This window comes from Cyrtonyx montezumae, unplaced genomic scaffold (assembly GCF_038088225.1).
Source record: "Cyrtonyx montezumae isolate F1298 unplaced genomic scaffold, pur_monq_1.0 scaffold_2, whole genome shotgun sequence".
NCBI lineage: Eukaryota > Metazoa > Chordata > Aves > Galliformes > Odontophoridae > Cyrtonyx > Cyrtonyx montezumae.
The window spans coordinates 30,419,658-30,440,358 of NW_027071936.1; the positions used below are offsets into that span (position 1 = coordinate 30,419,658).

General features: G+C 40.5%; 1 protein-coding gene across 1 annotated transcript; it reads right to left on the bottom strand.

Moving 5' to 3' along the window:
- Positions 1-135: 135 nt before the first annotated feature.
- Positions 136-17,160, bottom strand: TMPRSS11E (transmembrane serine protease 11E). Its single transcript, XM_065736787.1, has 11 exons — positions 17,127-17,160; positions 15,774-15,874; positions 9,889-10,012; positions 9,324-9,439; positions 7,534-7,601; positions 5,631-5,794; positions 4,581-4,619; positions 2,725-2,905; positions 2,240-2,505; positions 1,275-1,417; positions 136-871 (listed from the first exon to the last, which is right to left on the bottom strand). Exons 2-11 carry the CDS (start codon positions 15,846-15,848, stop codon positions 710-712), a joined length of 1,338 nt encoding a protein of 445 aa, XP_065592859.1. The 5' UTR covers positions 15,849-15,874; positions 17,127-17,160; the 3' UTR covers positions 136-709.
- Between the last annotated feature and the right edge of the window lie 3,541 nt (positions 17,161-20,701).

Consider the following 20,701-nt stretch of genomic DNA (forward strand, 5'->3'; position numbering starts at 1 on the left):
AAGTCCAGTAATCACTTCATGGCAAATGCTGTGGTAGGGACTGCTCATACGAAGCAGGAAGTGGACACATTCAAAGAAGGTGGACAGCAGCTGTCTTCTTTGCAATTATTTTTTCCAAGACAACAATGCAAAAAAAAATTCTCAATACACTTAGGTAACTGCCTGACATGACACCGTGAACTACAATTTCTCTTAAGTCACCTTCTGTTCATTATTAGCATATGCTCCATGGATCAATGCAGGAAAAATGGTCAAGGAGAATTCAGATGTGCAGCAGCCTTAGAGTCAGGGGCTCGATGGTAGCTGGTCTACAAACAGGCAGGGCCTTAGAAGTACACAGCAAATGGATGGGCCACATTTTAGTTACAACCATTCTCAGATCCTGGTAAAAAGATCTGTGGGCTCATGCTTTGGTCACAAAGTAGCAACCAGAAGATTTGGACACAAAGAAGAGGTCAGTATGCTGCTAAGACCAAAGTCTTCGTCCCTTTGACGGAGTACTTCCTGAACAAAATGCTACCATACGTGATTGAGTCCATTCCTTTCTGGCTGTAGGCCAAACTAATTTCAAGTCCTGGACTACTCCAAGCTCGCCAGTACTTGATATATCACCACATGCCAAGGCAGCAGCTGTTTAGAGGGTAACCACAGGGCAGAATGTGTCAGAGGAATAGCCTTTCAAACAGCCCACAAAGCTTAACCGCAGGTTTCAGATGCCAGTTTTGGAAGCAATCCAGTCTCGATAAAAAGTCACTCGTGTATACACTCCTGGTTTATCTGGCTTGCCACATTCATCACCCCAGCTCACTATTCCCACGAGATACCAGATTCCTCTGGAGTTTGCATTCACCAGTGGCCCACCAGAGTCACCCTAAGGAGAAAAATGTCAGCAGACAGGAACAAAAAGCAAACATTTACCTCACTAATGCAGGGAACATCATACTGTTCTTTTACAATGGACGATGGTCTATTACAATTAACTCTCTCATGGTATACTGAGAAGACAGAGGCTGACAGCCTGTATCTAACACAGTCTCTCCTATTCTAGACCATTACATCTGCATTCTCTCAAAAGTGTCTTATTAAAAATCAATGAAAAGCATATATAAGTGCAGATCACAACCAAGAAGCAATGAAGCTCTTAATTTACATCTCTCAAGACCTTGAGCCCCATAAACACAAGATATACCATGGGAGAATCTTAATTACTTCTTATTTCTAGGAAGCATCACTTTCCATCCCACCTATTTCCTTTTTCTTAAGATGAGACTTACCTGGCAAGCATCCACCTGTCCCTCTAAGTATCCAGCACACAACATTCCTGGTGTTATCGCTCCAGCATACACTCGTGGTCTATTACAAATAGCAGTGCTAATAATTCTTACTTCTGCTTGTCGAAGCTGATTAACACTAGGGCCTAGAAGGAAAAGGAGTATTAGACTTGGCAGAGATTAGGAGCAGACATTTCTACAGCCTTCCTGCCATTGCCTGAAGAATGTCTGAAGTTATTTTTTCCTGAAGTCTTTTACCCGTTCATCCCAAACACAACTTGTTCACCATCTTCCACTCTCATCAGATGCTCTTTAACTTAACAGGCAAAGGGATTTTTGTACCTGTTTCAATGTTCAGATCAACGTTGGATATAACATGGGTCTTTCCAGTGGCATTGAAGATACGTTTGATCAACTGCAAAGCAACTTCAGATTATCACCATACTTCTCGAGAGTCTACCATGAAATACAGCTTATAGCTCAAATCCCTCTCCTACTAGCAGAATTACAGTCTCATCATCTCTAATCTCAGTGACACTGGCCAATTTGAATGAAGCTCATTTGAGCCATTTGATAAACTGAAGCCTGAATTAGGACCAGAGATTAACTGATGAAAATTTGATAGACCTGTGACAGGCAAAACTGAAAGGTTTGTCTTTGCTCAGGGCAGAGGACTAAGCCACCGAGAAGGGGCAACAGAATGCATCTGATCACCTCAATGCACGCAGCAACAAAAAAGCTGCTCTTAATCCTATATAAAGCTAACCTGCAGGAGTTTTTCCTATATTCCAAGCCAGCGATCAAAACAGCTCCAACAAACTAAGTCCGCCAGTGCATTGTTTAATAGATGAATTTGCTAGCAATCTCTTAGAAACTCAAAGTAAGTAAAAATAATAAAATCAACAACAGTCTTCTTAGACATGCGTGAGGGGCAAGGAAACCTTCACAGGAAGTCAAGAGACACTCACCATCATTCTTCAATGCTCCCCAGCCTGTGACAAAGCAGGAAATATTATCCCGGAATACATAAGATGCTTCAGGAAGACAGACACTGTGCACGTCACTTGTGAATTCAATAGGGGAGGCAAGTTCCACAACAGCTATATCATACTCATGATCAGGCACAAGGCCATTGTATTTTTCATGAATGATAATTCTTCGGACGTATTTTTTCTGTTTTGGAGGTCTCAGCAGAATTCCAAAGCTGGCAGTCCATCTCCGAGGATCTCTTCCTCTGAAAAACATTGGAAACTATATCACAAACACAAAATAGGATTTTCATAGAAACACAGCTTTCTCTTAAAGAAAAACGCCATGTGGTCAGGTTTGTCTATAGAACAGAGAAGAGCTGAACTTCATTGTCTTCCTGCGGATAAAGACATCAGTGGCCCATGAAAAGTCAAAGCAGACTTATCAGAGCACCTATAGGATCAGAAAGGTGCTGATAACTTACGCTTTAAAGCAATGGGCTGCAGTCACTAGCCACGTGTTACTGATCACCGATGCACCACAGTAATGTGTCCCATCAAGCTGAATACTAGCCTGCCATGGCCATTCCCCATCCTGTGCACGCTGTCCATCAGTTATTCTTTCCACTCCTGAGAAGGAGAATGCCTCATCTCGTATTCCACAGACTGTCAAAAAAAGAACAACAAAGGCAGCTCTGTTTTAGCTGACTGAGGAAACCCAGGGTCTGGCTGCTGAGGAGACCCATATCGTTTCTGGCACAGGCACAACAGGATAGAACTGTTGAGAGACAGACTCTATCTAAAGCAGTGCCTAACCCTAACACTGGAGGCAATATTCCCTTATTTCTAACATCCTGCTTGTATAGCAAAAGCAAGAACAACATAGTATAGCTGTAAGTATTGCAGGATTGCTGGAATAGTGGGAGAAAAAAAAAAAGCAAAGCAAAGCAAAACTCCATCCATAAATCAAGCAATACAGAAAAGAAAAGGATTTTGTCATGTCACCTGCAGGTTAGGCTTGACAAAAACAGTAAGAAAAAGAAGTGTTTACTTCCTCCAACAGTTAACTGTGCTGTTGGCACAGTGGCTGTAAGTAACATACTACTCAGCTGGAAAAAGTCAGATCCAAACAAGAAACCACTTAAACATGAAAAGCTTATGTGAAACTTGCTGAATTCCTAAGACTATGCTAGGTAGAGGTGCCACAGACCTCTCGTTCTCAGAGACTCTTTGTAACTGGTTCAGCTGAGAAGGTACTGATTCTGTTTCCACGTTTACAGATGAACTATAAGGTTTCACTGGAGAGCATAAAATGGTAGAAAGACTCAGAACCTGCCCCTCTCCAGAGTTACACTCCACTGCCTTGCTCTCACAGTGGAGAGCTTTCCCCTTTCCCATCCTCTGGCCTTTCCTTGAAGATTACAAGCTTTAAGCTCCCAACTCTTGAAGACATATATTGCCAAACTTCTGCATGGAAGAAAGGACAGAATGGAAGACATGTTGGAAGGGATAAGGAAGCTGCTGCACGTGGTGATAATCACCAGACAGCTGATTTCCACTTCAGTGTTTGGCACTGCTCTGCAGTACTTCTGACCCTCCTGCAAGGCCCAAAGATAAATAATCAACAACAAGATATGAACTCTGCAGGGTACAAGACAACAACCCTTCTCTTGCAAACATTTACTGTCAGTGGCAAGAGAAGAAAGGAATGATGAATTCATGAGCAGTCTAAGAGCTACTGTGCCAGCAAAATACTCAGAGTAGAGACAACAGTTTACCAGCTTAGGGCAGAGCCAAGAATGGATACATATACAGTAAAGCAAAGTTCCTAAACAAGGCTTTGCAGGCAACAGATTCTAGAAGAAAAGATCTGGCATGACCATTTACAGAGAAAGCTAGGGCTTCTTTAGGACTACATATATGGACAGAAAACGCAGCTTGGACAACATTTTAATGCTGTGCATTTTCAGTCTTGCAAGTTTTTTGAGTAACAACCTCTCATTGAAAAAGACTTGCAGCTCACAACAACTGCAGTCCTCATGCAAAGCTCACTGACAGCAACTCATTTACTTCCCCTCACTTACCATAGCCAAAACTAAAGCGAGTACCTCTCATCACCAAGTTGGAATCCCTAAATGCAAACACTTCAGAGCTAGCAAAACTCCAAAAACACCCAAAAAAACCAAAAAAGCTAACATCTTCCCTGGCTCATGAGTTACTTATTGTTCTAGTAGCTTAAAAAAGTTATTTTTAAACTTGCATCTAAAGCATAAAAATCTTGTCAACACTGAACTGATGGCACTAAGTCCCTTGATGATTTCTATAAAGCATTTGTACTTACAGTTGTTTAAAAGGTTATCTCCATTCTCCTTATTCAATTCTGAAATGAGAAACAAAGAATACAGTGAGGCTATTTCACATTACTATGTGAAATCTATGTGAGGTCTAAGACAGACTCCCTTCCAGTATCCAACAAATAAATGAAATTACTTGTATCAATGCTTGTAGTAATAGTATGGTAAAAAGTGTAATTTGCTCTACTGAATAAGTTCTGTTAAGCTTCTGTTCCTTACTCAAAGTACAAGGCAAAAGGATGCAGTTTTCTTGCCTTAGCACAAAGCTGAAAAAAACCCAACAGTAGTTGACTAGTTTCAAGTAACATCTGCATGTGCTAAATCCTATGCACCATACTAAAATCTACATGACGCATATGTTCACATTGATTATGACAGGGTGGTTACAGATCCTCAGTACTGGGCTTGACTGGAGCTAAACTGTAATGTTATTTAATGATTACTTCCCTACAAAATCTCCCACTGCCAGATTCAAGAGGAAAACAATGACTCTTGTAAGAGGATTACTGCCCAGAGCAAGTTTGGTTATTAACATTTGCTACAGCAATCTGGCAAATATGCAAAGTAAATGACAAATGATGGCAAAAGGAACCATCTCAGCCTTGCTTTTTTTTTTTAAATAGCTGAGGTCTCCACATTTAAGAACCTGGTTATACAGCTTCCTCTCCAATTCACTGTGTGCCTTAGCAAAGTAATTTGTGAACCTAGGTTGCAAAGTTGGGTCTCTTTTTGCTGAATTAGGTGGCCTATTATATCAGAGATGGATCATGCACGGAGAAATAACGATGCACAGTGCAGAGCTCACACATATATAAATTGGCTATCAGTTTGCTTTAGCGTTCTTAATTATACTGCTTCTTTCACATTCCTGGGCTGCCAACCACTAAAGTAACACGGATTGCCCATACCACGAGTCAGAGAAAAGAAGAAAACAGAAATAGCACATATTTGCACAGTGAAGTGAAATCCATTACACTGAGAACAGCAAAGTAGGAGGAACAAATTCCAAGCTATAAACACAAACCTAAGGCACTTGCCTATGAGTTTAATAGAAGATGGGTCAACCTTCAAGAACGTTGAGCTTGTTTCAAGCCTTCTTTGTAACACACTGTCAACGTGACGCCAGCTTGTTTCCCTACTGTCAGCTGAGGTAAATTTAAATACCAGAGCAACAGATACAAGCACTCCACCAGGATCTGGGCTGCAAACCAACATAAACAAAGTGGTGTCATCTCTTTGCCCACTAAGCCTCTTTGTCCTGCTTCGTGATGTCTGTTTTCCTTATATGAGAACAGGTCTGGTCTGCACTGACGTGCAAAACGAATAGCATAGCTGTGCACAAGCAAGGGAGACATACATCAGCAGGCAGCAAAAGACTTCATACTATAACAGTAATCAGAGAGAATCATCTTGGGAGAAGAGGAAAGATCACTCACTTCAGTGTCTATGCAGCTTAGTCTAGACCCAGAAAAATTAAAAAGGTTTATGTTTTTTTTTTTTTACTTTTAAGTTACTTGCTAGTTTATAAGAAAGTTCCTTTGGATCCAGAGAAAAATATGTCAATAGCTTGTGTTATCAGAACAAGGCATGATCACTTAGTATCAGTATAAAATATGAAGTCCAATATTTAAGACTAATATTATAAAGGAAAACCAACAAAAACCTAGAAGCAAAGACAGCAGAGATTCGGGTAAGCTGACTCAGTGCTCAGTTGCATGATAAGATGTCTGTAGTGAAAATTTAGAGGCAGTGCACTGTTCAGTCAGCCTAAAAAGTAAAGAGGGTGCCTGAAGTCTAGGTCCCAAATCGTATAATTTCAGTTAATACAGAGTACAGGAGGTTTGCAGAAGAAACCAGCAGCAGAAAAATAACATTGAACAGCTTAAAGAAATAACCATGCAGACACAGGCAAAAGCAAGAGAGACTTCTTACATGATTCATTAGTGATAGGACAAGAAGGCAAAGTTTCAAACAAATGAAAGGAGACTTAGGATAGATGAAAAGAGGAAAATCTTAACACAGAGGGTATTGAGGCACTAGAACACGTTGCCCAGAGAAGCTGCAAATGTCCCAACCCAGGGATGTTCAGCGCCAGATTTGAAGGGGCAATGGACAACCCGATCCAGCGGGTGGCAACTCTGCCCACAGTAGGAGGCTGGAACTGAGTGGTCTTTAAAGGTACCTTCTAACCCAAGCCTTTCTATGATTCTACGATTCCAAAAGAGTCCCAAGTGCTATGGAAAATGGCATTCTCAGAAACATTGCATTCTTTGCTGTCCAGGGAAAAATATGCCACAGCAGATTTGGGCCTTACAGAAATGAAACTACTTTAAAACCCAAATCATGTGACAAAGAGTGAAGTGATGGTTCTTACCACTGACAGAAATACATAACTTCTACATGGAGAAGGGAGACTTAGAAGGTCTCAATCTTCATATCCATATGTTCCACTTGTCTTCTTTCCTCTCTCTGTAGTTATCTCACAATGGAATTAATTCCTTCAGATCTTTTCAGAGGTGAGAGAGAAAATTCACCTCCTGCTGTACACCACACAGTGGGGCTAAACACCAGCTTGAGTTTTTACAGAAAACATGACATGAAATAAAGAGCTTACTCTAGATCACTCAAGCACTTAACTAGCAGGGAAGGCTGGGATCACCTGACAATGAATTTACTGCATCAGAGCCACAAAGAACTGGTATTCAGGTAATGAATTTGCAGAAGTATAGGGCCAATTTTCTCTTCCTTACTGATCTCTGAAGTAGCTGAAGACCTCGTAAATGTTGAAAGTTCTGAAGGAAAGTGACAACCAGCAAAGACTTAAGATACCAAGCTGGCACAATCCAACCTAAGGAACCATATATATTCTCTGTGGTCAAGAGGTAGGAAGAAAGGATATTTATCACATTTCTGTATGTTTCTGACCTTCATATTACTTACCTTAGAGTGACAACATGGGATCTGACATATTTGCGGCTCAGAAAGGACCCCCTAAATACTCTAGACATCTGTTAAAAGAAAAGAGTATATAAAAATACACGTACATCCTCTCAAACTAAAACAGTCTTGTGAACCCCTAAAATGCAAAAACTGCCTTTAGAGCCCCAGCTCTACACCCAAAACTACTGTTGAATTTCCACTGGAGACTGCAGAAACAAAATATACAGTTGAGTTAGCAAATGCTGCTCTCTGTTCTACTCTCTGAGTGCCTTTCCAACTACAGCATTGCTGGAACAGACAGCATGCATGCTTCCTATCTGCTTGCACACAGTAAAGTGTCTGCCATTATAGTAACATTTAAAAGATAAAGCTGACAAGTTTGCAGTGGAGCAGAAAAGAAGTGCTTGTATAATTTCTCCTTCCTGATTGCAGAGACAGCAACAAGGAATTTAACACTACCTGTTGAAAGCTAGAATAAGTCAGAAGATAGACTGGGGAGGATATAAAGATGACTGGAAGATGACTAAGAAGGTTGTATAGAAGACTGAGTCAGATTCTTTTCAGTGGTGTCCAGTGACTGGACAAGAGGCATTGGAGATGAACTGATTCCATAATTCTACACTCTAGGGTGAACTTGTTCTGAACCAGAACACATAACAGCACCCAGAAAGACACGCAGTCCCAACTTTCTGATTTAAATAAGTTACCAGGACTTTTTACTGTTAGGTTCATACTGACAATTCTCACCACTTTGTGCATCTTAGAAGTAATTTTTGTCTCTTCTGTACCAGCCTAGTTTTATAGTCTTTGATGAAAGGAAAAGAATGCCAAGCAACAGTACTGCTGCCAGTATGCACATGCAGGGCAAACAACCTCTTACAGATACCCTATCTTTATACCCTACATGGGCCCAACTGCGACACCACATCACAGAGTTTAAACTGTTCCTCTGCTGGGCAGTTGAGCTTTTAGATACTGATTTCCACCATACAGCCCTTATTTAACAGGAATGGCCTGCAATTTTAGTATCAGCTCTCTGAGTTCAATAAGTAACAGCACTGGAATTGCTAGGGTGCAGTCCATATCACTAGCCAGTAAAGAACATGCTCCACCAGTCAAATGTTATCCCTGAGCTGATTACAACCATGACTGCTTCCAAATCCTCCTTCATTTGGTGTGAGGGTATGCTCACTGCTCTCTATGCAAGTCCTCGGCAACTGTTACAAAACCACTAAGCTCCCAAGAGTAGTTAGGCACCTAACTCCTGATTATAATTAAGAGAAACAAACATTTAATACTGATGAGCTCAACCTTGATCACATTGTGCTGTTTTTCTCATCTACCCTAAGCAGAAGAACCACCACCAAGGTACCTCAAAAGGATCTGGAAAGCTAGGTACCATAGAAAAATTGCAAGGCATGCAGATACCATGATGCTGAGAGCCATGTGCATGACAGACCGATCTTTCAATAGAGTACTTTGACCGAAGCAATCTCCCCTATTTTCCCAAGCATTTACAATTTAACCTTGTCATTGACAGTTTCTCTGTTTGCTGTAACAGACCAGGTAGTCTCAATTACACTGCTAAGCACAGGTGAGTGGCAGAGACAGGGATGAGACTCCACTTACTACAATATTTAATTCTCCTAGCCTTTGCCCTTGGACTAGCTTAATCTATATAATCTAGGTACATGAGCATGAGGCATGAACACCCTTGACTTATTTCCAACCACACAATTGTAGACTCTTCACCATAGGCCAGGCAGGGACAGAGAAACAGCTTAGTTTACCATGGTTTCAATTTCTTGGCTCAGGTATCTGAACTCCTCCGTGGTTTGCTTTTCATACTGAACGTCATACGGGACATTGGTGATAAGGAAAGTTGCACTGTAATACCGGTCCTGATCTACATAAGAAAGGAAAAGGAAAAGTTGCTTTTCTCCTTCAGTACAAATCAGACATGCATCGCTCTGCTCAGAGTATCAGCTGTGGGCAAACTCTGGACAGCACAGTGAGGCAAGGGGGTCCTGGGCCATCTTGTTGTACCATACAGCTAAGGACTTATTTCCGCCCTTGCAACCATCCCAAGCAGCTCTAAATTACATCCACTGCAAATCTTCTCTGAGGACCATCAGACTAGATGTCTCTGGCATGTCCCTACCCCTCAGAGGCAGGTGGCCCTCCCAGAGCTGTCCATATTTATTCAGCAGCTGGGATAATTATAAAGTCTGTCTTTCAGGTGACTAGCAGATGGGCCTTATTACACATTTCATAATTAAATCACTGGTCAGAACTACAACAGCAAATGAAACACAATAGAAACTCAAGACAAAAACAACCAAATGATGCACTTACAGTGGCACAAAAAATAAGTAATCAAGCCAATGATGAGGGTCAGACCAATTATCACTGACACAACGATGACGGCTATCTTCCATGGCTTCATATTCCTCCCTCCTGAGTCCATCTGAGTCAATATCTGCATTGGAAAAGAAAATATGTAGAAATTCAACTCTGATAGGAACAAAATATCACATCCTGAGCAAAACTGTACCTGGCCCAGCTTAACTCATCTCACTGACACAAACTCACAGAAGGACATAGGTTGAAAAGGCCTCTGAACTTCTCCTCAAACAAGCTCCCATTAGGGCAGGTTTCCCCAGGCTTTATCAAGCTTTTAGTATCTCCAAGGACAGAGATAGCATAGCCTCTCACAATACTGGTTCAGCCCCTGATCACCCTACTCACAGCAAAAACTTATTTTCCTTATATTTAATAAGGATCTCCTGTGTTCCAACTTGCCTTCATTACCCCACATCCACCTCTGAAAAAAGCCTCGAGTATTGTGCAGGTATTGCTAGTAGAGACAACTTCCCATTAAGAAATATTACACTGATTTCAAGTTCAGCTGGCTGCCCAGACAGGTGTTTAAACTAAGCTTAAATGTAATAATTCAAAACTGATGTGGTAACTTCTGCACTCTGGTATATCAGAGATGCTATAAAACACACAAGTTTGAGTTATTTTTCATCAGTATGAGTACTAACATGTATTGGTCTCCTACTGGGTTTAGGTTTCTTTGTACCAAAAGAACACATACATTGTATGAGACAGTGTTGTGGCTCCTGACAGACAATCTGTCAGAGAGGAGAGAAGTATCTACTAATATGTCAACACATGGCAACAAGACCCAGTCTTAGTGACGCACTAAAAGTCAACAGCAGACAAGTGAAAAGGTTGGGAACCTGACTCACACATGGATAAAAGAAGGAGCCTTTTCCTTCAATTTATTTCCTCTTGTGCAGCATTAGGCAAGAGAGCACTGGGAAAACTGCATTTTTGCAAATGTAGCGTTGGTATACAATGATGCAAAGCCTTAATTGCCATTATTTCAGAACCCTAGTAATTCAACAGTGCACATGTACTTGTCAAGCTATGCATCAAGTCTCTACACTGTGGTTGGCATTAGTACAAGCTGTCAGAAGAACATGTGGGATAATTCCTCAAGGAAACTGAAGCAAAACACAGCAATAGCAAGCTCTGAGGAGGAGTAATTTAGCTGACTAGTCACCATACTGTTTTATTACCATTAAACCAGGTTTTCATTTGCTGTGGGTCAGACGCACTTAATGTTATACTTCCCCCACTAGCACAGCCATTTCTGAGCAACACTTGAGAAGACTGGAGAAGTAAAAAGCAAACAGGCAAAGAGATGGATGGTTCACATGTTTTTTCACTATGGGGTGACAAGGCAGCATAGTGAAAGCAGAAATGAGCCAGCAGAACAGGATAATAGCAAAAGCTGCCAGTGGCTTAATATGAATTTGGGGGACAGACCAGCTGTGAAGGCAAAGGGACAATGCACAAACCTGTGACAGCAAATAGTGAACTCAGGGGAGAGCAAATGGAATTCTACACTCTGCCTTAAGGGCAACAAAGGTGAGCAAAGCTATGCTGAAGACAGGGCAGGAAACACAGATCAGGAAAAAAAAAGGTAGAGCCACAAATGCAGATGAGATGTCTGCACACAGTGAAGAGGTGTTCAGCAAGTGAAGGGGTAGTTGGAAACAACTTACAAAGTAATCTCCTCACCCGAAAGTTTGGTTATAGCTAGTGAGTGTTGGTAGGTATCCCAGTTCATTTCTTAAGAAGGGAGGCAGGAATGCTCTTAAATAGGTGTTGCTCTCTGCTAAGATTTGCTGCAAAAGTTTTCCACAAATCTACCTGTCTTTCCATGAGAAAGGCTTAGTTCCCTGTTAGAAGGTCTGTGCAAAGCAGATTGTAGAGCATATGAGAGCTGCGCCAACGTCTGAGCTAGTCAGGACTGCTTTCTATAGCATTTCCAATTTGCAGTTGTACATATTCTTCAGTCCCAAGAAAATACTTTAAAGGAAGTGCTTCAATTATTTCTATATTCATATAGGTTATTACTTTCTATAGAGAGATACAAACTAAAGTGGAAACAACTCTTCAAATCCCAGTTTTCTCTCTTTAGCAGGATGCTCTTATCTCCATCTTGCTATGAACTAGGAGAAGAAAAATCACTTGTGGAGTGAAAGCGCCAAGTCCCACCACCACCCCAGGTGTACAGCTGCCACTATACATCCAGATGTGTTTTTTTTATATATGCATTTATATTTTATGTATATATAAAGTGCCTATCACCTGATTGATAAACATTCTTTGGAACCATTCTGATAGCAGGAATAAGAACAGGTTAGTCTGTTAGTCCCTCAGCATTTCTATTTCCAACCAATTGAAAAAAAAATAATGAAAATAAAAAGCCACAAGACTTTGCTGCCAGCTAGGCACACTGGCCTTTAATACTGCTACTCCGTCAGGGCTGGAGGGAGACTTATTGTGAATGGCAATAAACTGTGCTGCTCAAGTGCAGGATCTAGTTAAGCAGTATCTATCTTTTTGGTCCACTTCAGCAGCTGGTCTGCTAGTCACCAGCTGTGCAAAGGCATTAGGAAGGAAAAATTCTCCTGTTTAGAGCTTTATAAGAAATACTCCATCTTTTGCTATCCATTCCAAGAAACAGAGAGCAGAAAAAAGATAGTCTTATTTTTTCCAAGAGCAGCTGTATTCTTTGAAGAGAAGCTTGAGTACAAGCAACACTAAAATGCACTGCTTGCATTGGAGCAGTATATGCCAAGGCTGACTGTGACGTTAGGAAGAGCCAGTTCTTGTTCAGATTATGTCCACTCCGCACATTCAGTCGGTAATCACATGTTACATCACCAACTAGCTCCTTCACTTCTCTAGCCTTTTTGCTATTATATCACAAAATGCAAGATCCTCATGCTTTTCAAGAATAACCACCTGGCAGGGATTCCTGTGCCTCGGACTCCTGTCTCTGTAAATAGTTCAGTGGCAGGTGGATCCCTATGTTCAGGAGTCAGACTTCTTCATGGTCTTCTCTATACTTCAGTCACCAAGAAAACCCTGCTCCACCCTACTACACGCCCTCGGCCAAAGAAACACTGACTACTCTGTGGTGCTGAAGAACACAGAGGAAGAGATAATCTGATCACCTTCACTTATAGATGCATTTTTTCCTTATAACATGCTTTGATATATATATATATATATATATAATTATTATTAATTTACTGTCCAAACTACAGCAACCTGCCATTTCACTCTCTGAAGAGAAATCCAAGAGAATTCAGGAAGCGCCAACACAATTATCTTCCAGCAGAGCAGCCACTCTTGTGAGAGCACGAAAATAACCTTAATTCTGCAAAAGTAATATTTAAGAGATCTCCACTTAAAAGTCTGAGTCCTCCCTGCTCTGAAAACTACCTCCTCACAGTCTGTATCTGTCAGCTTTTGGTCTGTGTATATTAGCAAAAAATTTCAGAACAAAACTCTTAGTGAGACTGTGAATGAACATCAGCTCTCCTCCAGCAGTCAGTGCTCATCTAAAACCCACTTCATTTCCAAGAAGACCACAATGATCCAGTGACTATAGCATCTGACATGCTCTTTTCACAGTTCATTTAGGTCTGGAAGTGTGAACTATTATTCTTACACTTTACACACCCTGGCTCCGCACCAGAGAAAGCATTTTCATGACTAAAACGTTATTACATATGAAAAAAAGCCATTCAAATGAATTTTGGGAAAAACTTCATTCTATATAAGCTATTTTAAACACAGTACAAGTGTGTTCATACATATATATCAAGCTTTGATACAAAATATTTTTAAAATAAGTGAAACGTGGCAAGAAATAAAGTCATGTTAATAGTTATTGATGCATCAGAAAGACTTGCACTGAAATTTTACTGGAGTACAAGTCCTGCCTTTCTTGCAAAAAAAAAAAAAATAATGAGAGAATGGATAGCATTTTAAGTTGGATTTCTGATCAACCCAAAATCAACACTTTACCTTCCAGTCCGGAACATTTACCTAGAAGTAAGGACAAGCACAATACACAAGAGAGAAACTGTTGTTTTCCCCTCACTCTGTACTGAACTCCCCCAAAATTACCACGCTTGTTCCTGATCCTGTCTCTAGCTGACAGAATTTGATAATCTATATGGAGCTTTGCCATCTCTTGTAGGTAATCTACTGTGTATTACCAAAAGCCTCAATAACATCACTTCCAGAAAACTGATCTTTGTTAAATGGAAAATAGTTCAGGCAAGGAAAGGAAGTCTAACTGCCACCTATGTCCTGGCCAAGGGCCAGGCAAGCAGAGAAGTTGCTGGCTAAGCAGGGAAAGTTGCTCTATTATGTTTTAGGAATCTGCCCATGACTTTTTCTGATGTTTTAAGATAAGCCTTCATAGTACTTCGTAACATATTTGCTTTCAAATGGGTCCAACGTTTTCTGCTTTTTTTTTTTAAAGTAACATCTACTTACTCAAAGTGAATTACACCAAGCTTAGCATAGAATAAATCACGTCAACTCTTCAATTTTGCCATCTTATCTGCTATTGTTTTCCTACAAGAAGTTTGAGCTAATCCCTTCTCAATTATTTTGCAGTACTCTCAGAAAAGAACATGGTCTGCAGACGTGCTGATGAGGATCTCTCCATACTTAACTGCCTGACCAGTTTTCCATTCCAGGATTCATTCCCACAATCACTCTAATCACTCCTCATAGAAATGGGGGCCTTCCACAAGACAACTGGGCAAACTTACCTTCTGGCTCATTGAGTGTAATATTAAACTATATCCCCGAAGCAACCTTCTTCATCAGGATAGTTGGGAATGGCAGCAATTAGATATGTCTGGTTAACCCCAGGACACCAGTAGCAAAAGCACATGGCCACACAAAATAATGTTAATTCCACTCCCACCTCCGCAATAAGCAATCACATCAACCTAGTGCTTTTCTTCTGCTACTCCCCTTAACTGTCCAACTGTACTAATGACTTGGTGCTTCCCAGGAGCTCTCTACAGCTTGTCTTTGCAGCAAGAATCAAAAGCAGCATTTAGCCTCTGGGATAAAGTCTAAGACAATACAAAATGCTGCTCGTACGATCTTTCCTGATGATTTGATCAACTTAACAATCAGCACAGTTTCGGTTTCAGAATATAGCAGTAGGTCTATGGCTTTCAGCTTTTGAAAAGAACTCTACCATTCCTCCCCTTTTCATATTACTCCAAAACTGAGATACTACACAAGCAGTTATAGTATCCATGGTTTTTTTTTCCTGCCTGATTTTCATTCCAAGATAGGGTGGGTGAAATGGTGTGGTACAAGATTTGGTATGCTTCCAAGAGGATTCTGCACATATTAACACTTCACTGACTGCATAAAAGTCCACTAAAATAATCAGAAGCACAAGAAGCTACTTTTACAACTTCATCCTACTTACCATCTCATACCATGATGTCAGCAATTGTGACTGCAACACGTTAACTGCAGCAGCAAGAAGGGGAGTTCAGACTTAGAGTGTAGTGAGAGGATACTCACTTGCCCCCCACAACCCCCTGTGGCCACAGACCACCTTGCCTTATCACTATAACACCTTGTAAAGGAGCCAAGGAATTCTTGTAAAAGAAATGCTTTTTGGATCAAGAGAAAGGGGGGAAGTATAAGGATTACCGATACATAGAAGGCAACCCAAATCAGAAGCTAGCTCAGAACTGGAGTCGTTCAGTCTCCAACTTCCACTTCAGTCAAAGCCCAGATATTGCCCAATAAATCCATATTCTGTATAGCCATGCTACACAAATTACCAAGTAGCAAGTCAGATGGCTGTAGCACTCACCTTTGGGTACCAGTGAGAGGTCAGCAAGAAGGTCTTTTGTCCGGGAGACGTACTGTCCTGAACTCCACAACACACTGTGCAGCATCTCAGCGTAGACTTGAGGCTTTATCGCTTGAATTAGGAAAGAAAGGAGTCATAGGCAAGTCAGAACAAACAAGTCCAGCAAGTCTCAGTGACAGAGGCTTACCCAGTAGCATGATTCCTCCCCTAAAACAATAACAGTACACTTCTTTCATCACACCTTTCATCCAGGAATCCCAAAGCCTTTTCAGAGCATTAACTACACACCCTGCAACACCCCAAATCAGAAGAGACATGAAAATTTTGTGAGAACACAATGCTTATTTCCTTCTTTAGTATAATTAAAAAACAAACCAGAAATTATAGTCAGGACCAGCATGAAAAAATTTGCATGTGTTAAGAGAAACATGTTCAATCTGAGGTCTGATAAAGAGCTAATGTATGTTGATTAAGGCTCAGTGGCATGTGCCTTAGCTGCCTTGAAAGGCGCTGTTTGGACAGATAAGAACTTGAGCGTAGTTGTTACTACAAGGACAAGTTTGTAATTCTTCCCTAACTTCTTACATGTTAATTTTGATTGAGACCTCCTAGCCACAGATATGTCCATCCTGGAAAAAAAGTCTTCTAGGCTACAAGTGGTATTCATGTCTACAAAGGCATTTGTACTTATGCTAGTTATGCTAGTTAATTAGCAAGTCAATTATCAAAAGCACAAACTAACTTAAGGTAGCATTTCTCAATCTGTACTCAATCCTAACTTATTAAACTTACTCAAAAACATATATGCCCAACACAGCCTTAGGCACAGATTTGTTCCAGAATGCTAATGAAGAAGCCAGAACATCAGATCGAGAGGTTTGTGTATGTGGCAGATACTTCCCTTGCTTTGCTGCAGTAAAATTTCTAACATCTAGGGATTCTTTCCCTACTCCTAAATAGCCTTCACTTGACTCCTCAGGAATCAGCAGCTAAGAAACATGCTGCTCCAAGTATTTCTCGTGTGGCTGGAGCTTCTGCTTCTATCTTACATCAAGCCTATAAATAACTGGACTACCACCTTCTTGGGAAGGACAGCTTCTTTTGTATGAAACAAAATCCGAAGACAGACTTTAGCTTCTCACAATTTACATTCAGTCAGGGTCTCTTTATAATTCATTAAAAATATTATTAATAGTTACTAATAATGCATCATGTTATTGTTTCTCAATAACCACAAGCTGCATTTTCACTCCATAAAGGCAAACTTACTGAGTCAGTTTAGATATGCAAGGGAAATGTAGACAGAAGCCTTGCTAGAGGGGGAGAATTTCTGAGGGTAAAGAATCAAATGCTGTATGATTACCTGACCCAGGTGGCGTAGGTGGTATGAATATTTCAGGCAGTCCCAAATACTCAGAGACAGACCCCTTTCTAGTGGTTATTGTGGCACAGATGGAAGAATGCATGACATGGAGGCTTCACAGCAACTTCTAAACACTCTCACCTGCAGAGAAAACAACCCACTGTTATTCAGACTGAAATTCTGCAGCACACAAAAGCTTTTTCAGGTGTAGTTTTATGTCAAGAAGGCACCAAAACTGGTGAAGGATGTAATAATCCTGGTCAATGGTCCTCTATCTGCTGTATACTCTTGCGTAGACAATACTTCCTCACAGCAAAAACTCCAGGTAGAATAAAAAGACAAAAGTCTTGTGAAGTCCTCAGTACAGGAGGGATGTGGACCTGTTAGAGCACATCCAGAGGAGGGCCACAGAAATGATTCAAGGGACAGAATACATACCCTACAAGGACAGAGAGAGAAAGTTGGGGCTGTTAAACCTGGAGAAGAGAAGGTTCTGGGGAAATCTGATAGTAGCCTTTCAGTATCAAAAGGGAAGCTTTAAGTAGGAAGGAGACAGATTATTCAGTAGAGACTGATGTGGCAGGACAAAGGGAAATGGTTTCAAACTAAAGGAGGAGAGACTTAGCTTGGATACATGGAAGAAGTTTTTTTACATTAAGGGTGGTGAGGCACTAGGACAGGTTACGTAGAGAGGTGATGAATGCCCTGTCCCTGGAGACATTCAAGTTCAGTCTGGACACAGCACTAAGCAACATGATCTAGCTAGAGGTGTTCCTGTTCAGGGGAGTTGGAGTAGATCACCTTTAAGAGTCTCTTACAACTCATAAATAGCCACCATTGGTTCAGTTACCAAGTACATAAGAGGTTTAGCTCATGATTGCAGAGAGATTGTACAGATGTGTCTGTTGATACTAAGAGAAGCCTGAACAAACTGGGAATCACTGAGGAATTACCAGGGATTGTGATGCATATGGGTACCACTACAAATAAGGGAAGGAGAGTTTGCAGACAGAATGTAGGATGCCAGGTACGAAGCCAAAGACCAGGATACCCATAACAGCTGGTAGGAAAGCAGTCTCAGTGCATGGCTAAAACAACAGAATAAAAAGAGATAGAGATTCATCCAGGACTGGGGAAGCTTAGAGGGTAGATGGAGCCTAGCAAAGGATGATCAGGAAAACTACATCTGCACATTCTAACAGGGATATCACACAAGCATTACAAATTGACTAGCAGAAAGCAACCTGGTGCACAGAGGATATACTGTTATGAATGCTATGGTAGGCATTGCATCCTCAAGTAAAGAATACATCAAGTTGACAAAAAAAAAAAAAGTTTTAAAAATAAAAGTCCAGAACAGGTGAAAAACTTGAAAAGCTTATACATTTAAGCACATAAATTGCATAAACACAGCCAGATGGAGGCATACCAGAACCAACTACATGATTTGTCTTAGAAGCAAATTATCAGTAGAAGAGAGTGGAGTGAAAAGGTAACAGCACGAAGATAGCTCTTGAGAAAAGACAACATTCAACAGGTAAAGGATGAAAAAACTAGACCTGTTGATGGTATGCAGCTGCTCAGCCAATGCCACTTCACTGTCAGATGACTGGGGAAAATTTAAAAAAAATCCACAAAAAAAAACCCAAACACTTTTGACACCATAGTTAAGATCTTCCAAAATAGCCAAATAACACAAGCAACTAAGTAATAACAAATATTCTTATCAATGTTAGATGGGGGAGAACAATAGCTTTTGTAAATCATATTTTGAAAACCTACATCCTTTCCTGAGCAAGGTGGTGAATAAGGCAGGTCTGACTTATGCAAGATGCCTTACAAAGGTCTAAGCTATTGTGGGATACAAAGGTTTAAGATAGAAAAATAATTAAAACAGAGGAAAGAGAGGAAAATGATAATGATTTTTGGTGAAGCTCAGTCACATCTCATAGGAACCTCTGCTATTCATTACATTCATAAATGGTATGGAAAAAAGAAATCTGTGAGGTGATAATCATCATACAATAACTGCATACACAAGGAAGCAGAAAGAAAACCTACCTACAACAGACTGCAAAAGCATAACACAGATTAATAAAACAGCATATAAACATTCAAACAGGTAAGTACAAAGTAACATATACAAAAAGCAGTCTTAACCATACCTATAAAATTACAGGTGTCAAGTTGGTTATTCTTCTCAGGAATAAGACTGAGAACCTCCTACAAGAATATCAACTCAGTAGCAGACAAAGCCGAGAGAAAAGCTAGGAATATTCTACACAGAGAATAGAGAAACAAAAAGCAAACAAGTGTATCACAATTATTCCACATCATGCTTGTATCCTGAATACAGCATGAAGTTCTTCACCCATTTCTCCATCACTAAGTTGGTGCAGAGGAATTGTAAAATGTCCTGAAAGAAGTAACACAACAGTCCAAAGGAACAAAACAGCTTCTGTGCATGGGATGCTTAGAGGCATCAGGATTCTGCAACCTGAAAAAGGTACACAAAGAGGCCCACAGTGTAATGTGTGAAGACTATTCACTGTATCTTCTAACATAAAAATTATGCAACTTCAAATAAAAGTAGCAAGTTTAAAACAAGAACGAGAAGATACTCTGTCATATGATATTCAAGTAAGGTATGGGACTTCTTGCTTAGAAACCACTCTGTGGAACCACCATAACATGACTGCTTTGTTCCCATCTTCCCTAGAACTCAGTTGACAATTTCATGAACATCTGGTTCACTTAGCTATCAGGCATTGTTTCTTAAAAATAAATTATTGTCAATCCTGCAATGGAACAAGCAGTTTTGGATCAATACCTGTTCCCATCTGCCTCCTGAGCAATACATGGTATCATTCTATCCTGTGCCTAGCTAGATCAGTAGGCACAGGAAGGATGAATCGGTGTCTTTGCTCTTAGACAGTTAAGGAAGCATGGCAGCCACCTCAAGGGAAGAACATAGGCATCACATTTCTGACCACTCAAGAGTATGCTCAGCTTGGGTTACAAGGCCAGCTTGTTTTCAGCAGCAGAGTATAGTCCTGGCTACAGATTACCATAAACATTACAATGATGACGTAATAGCATGCAAGGTCTCAAGAATTAAACCCTCAAGCTCCAAGAATGGCCTATAACTCTCTTGGGTAAAAGGAAAGGCGTCCCTCTGACCTGAAATAGCCTAAATTGGTGTCATAAAAGAAATAGCAGCTTATCCTGCATAGAGGCAAAAATTTACCTGTCTTTTTTGGAAACAAAGTTCAGATAGGCCCCACAATTTTCCTACTTCCCAAGAAAATACAAACCATTTTAATTAACAACAATCCTAAATTCATATTAGGACAAAAAACTCCAGATTCTTGACAAATTATTTTACTCTTTTTGTTTGGACCCCAGTTGTCTCTTCAAAAAGTCAATACTAAGTCAATGCTACAGCCCTAAACACAGCTCTTGAGGCAAACAGCCACCAGGAAACCTTTCTTAAGTGAAAGGCTGAAGAAGTCTCCAGACTAGGTCTGTTTTCCTTTTTTGTCTTTCTTTTTTTCTTTTATTTATTTATACGAATT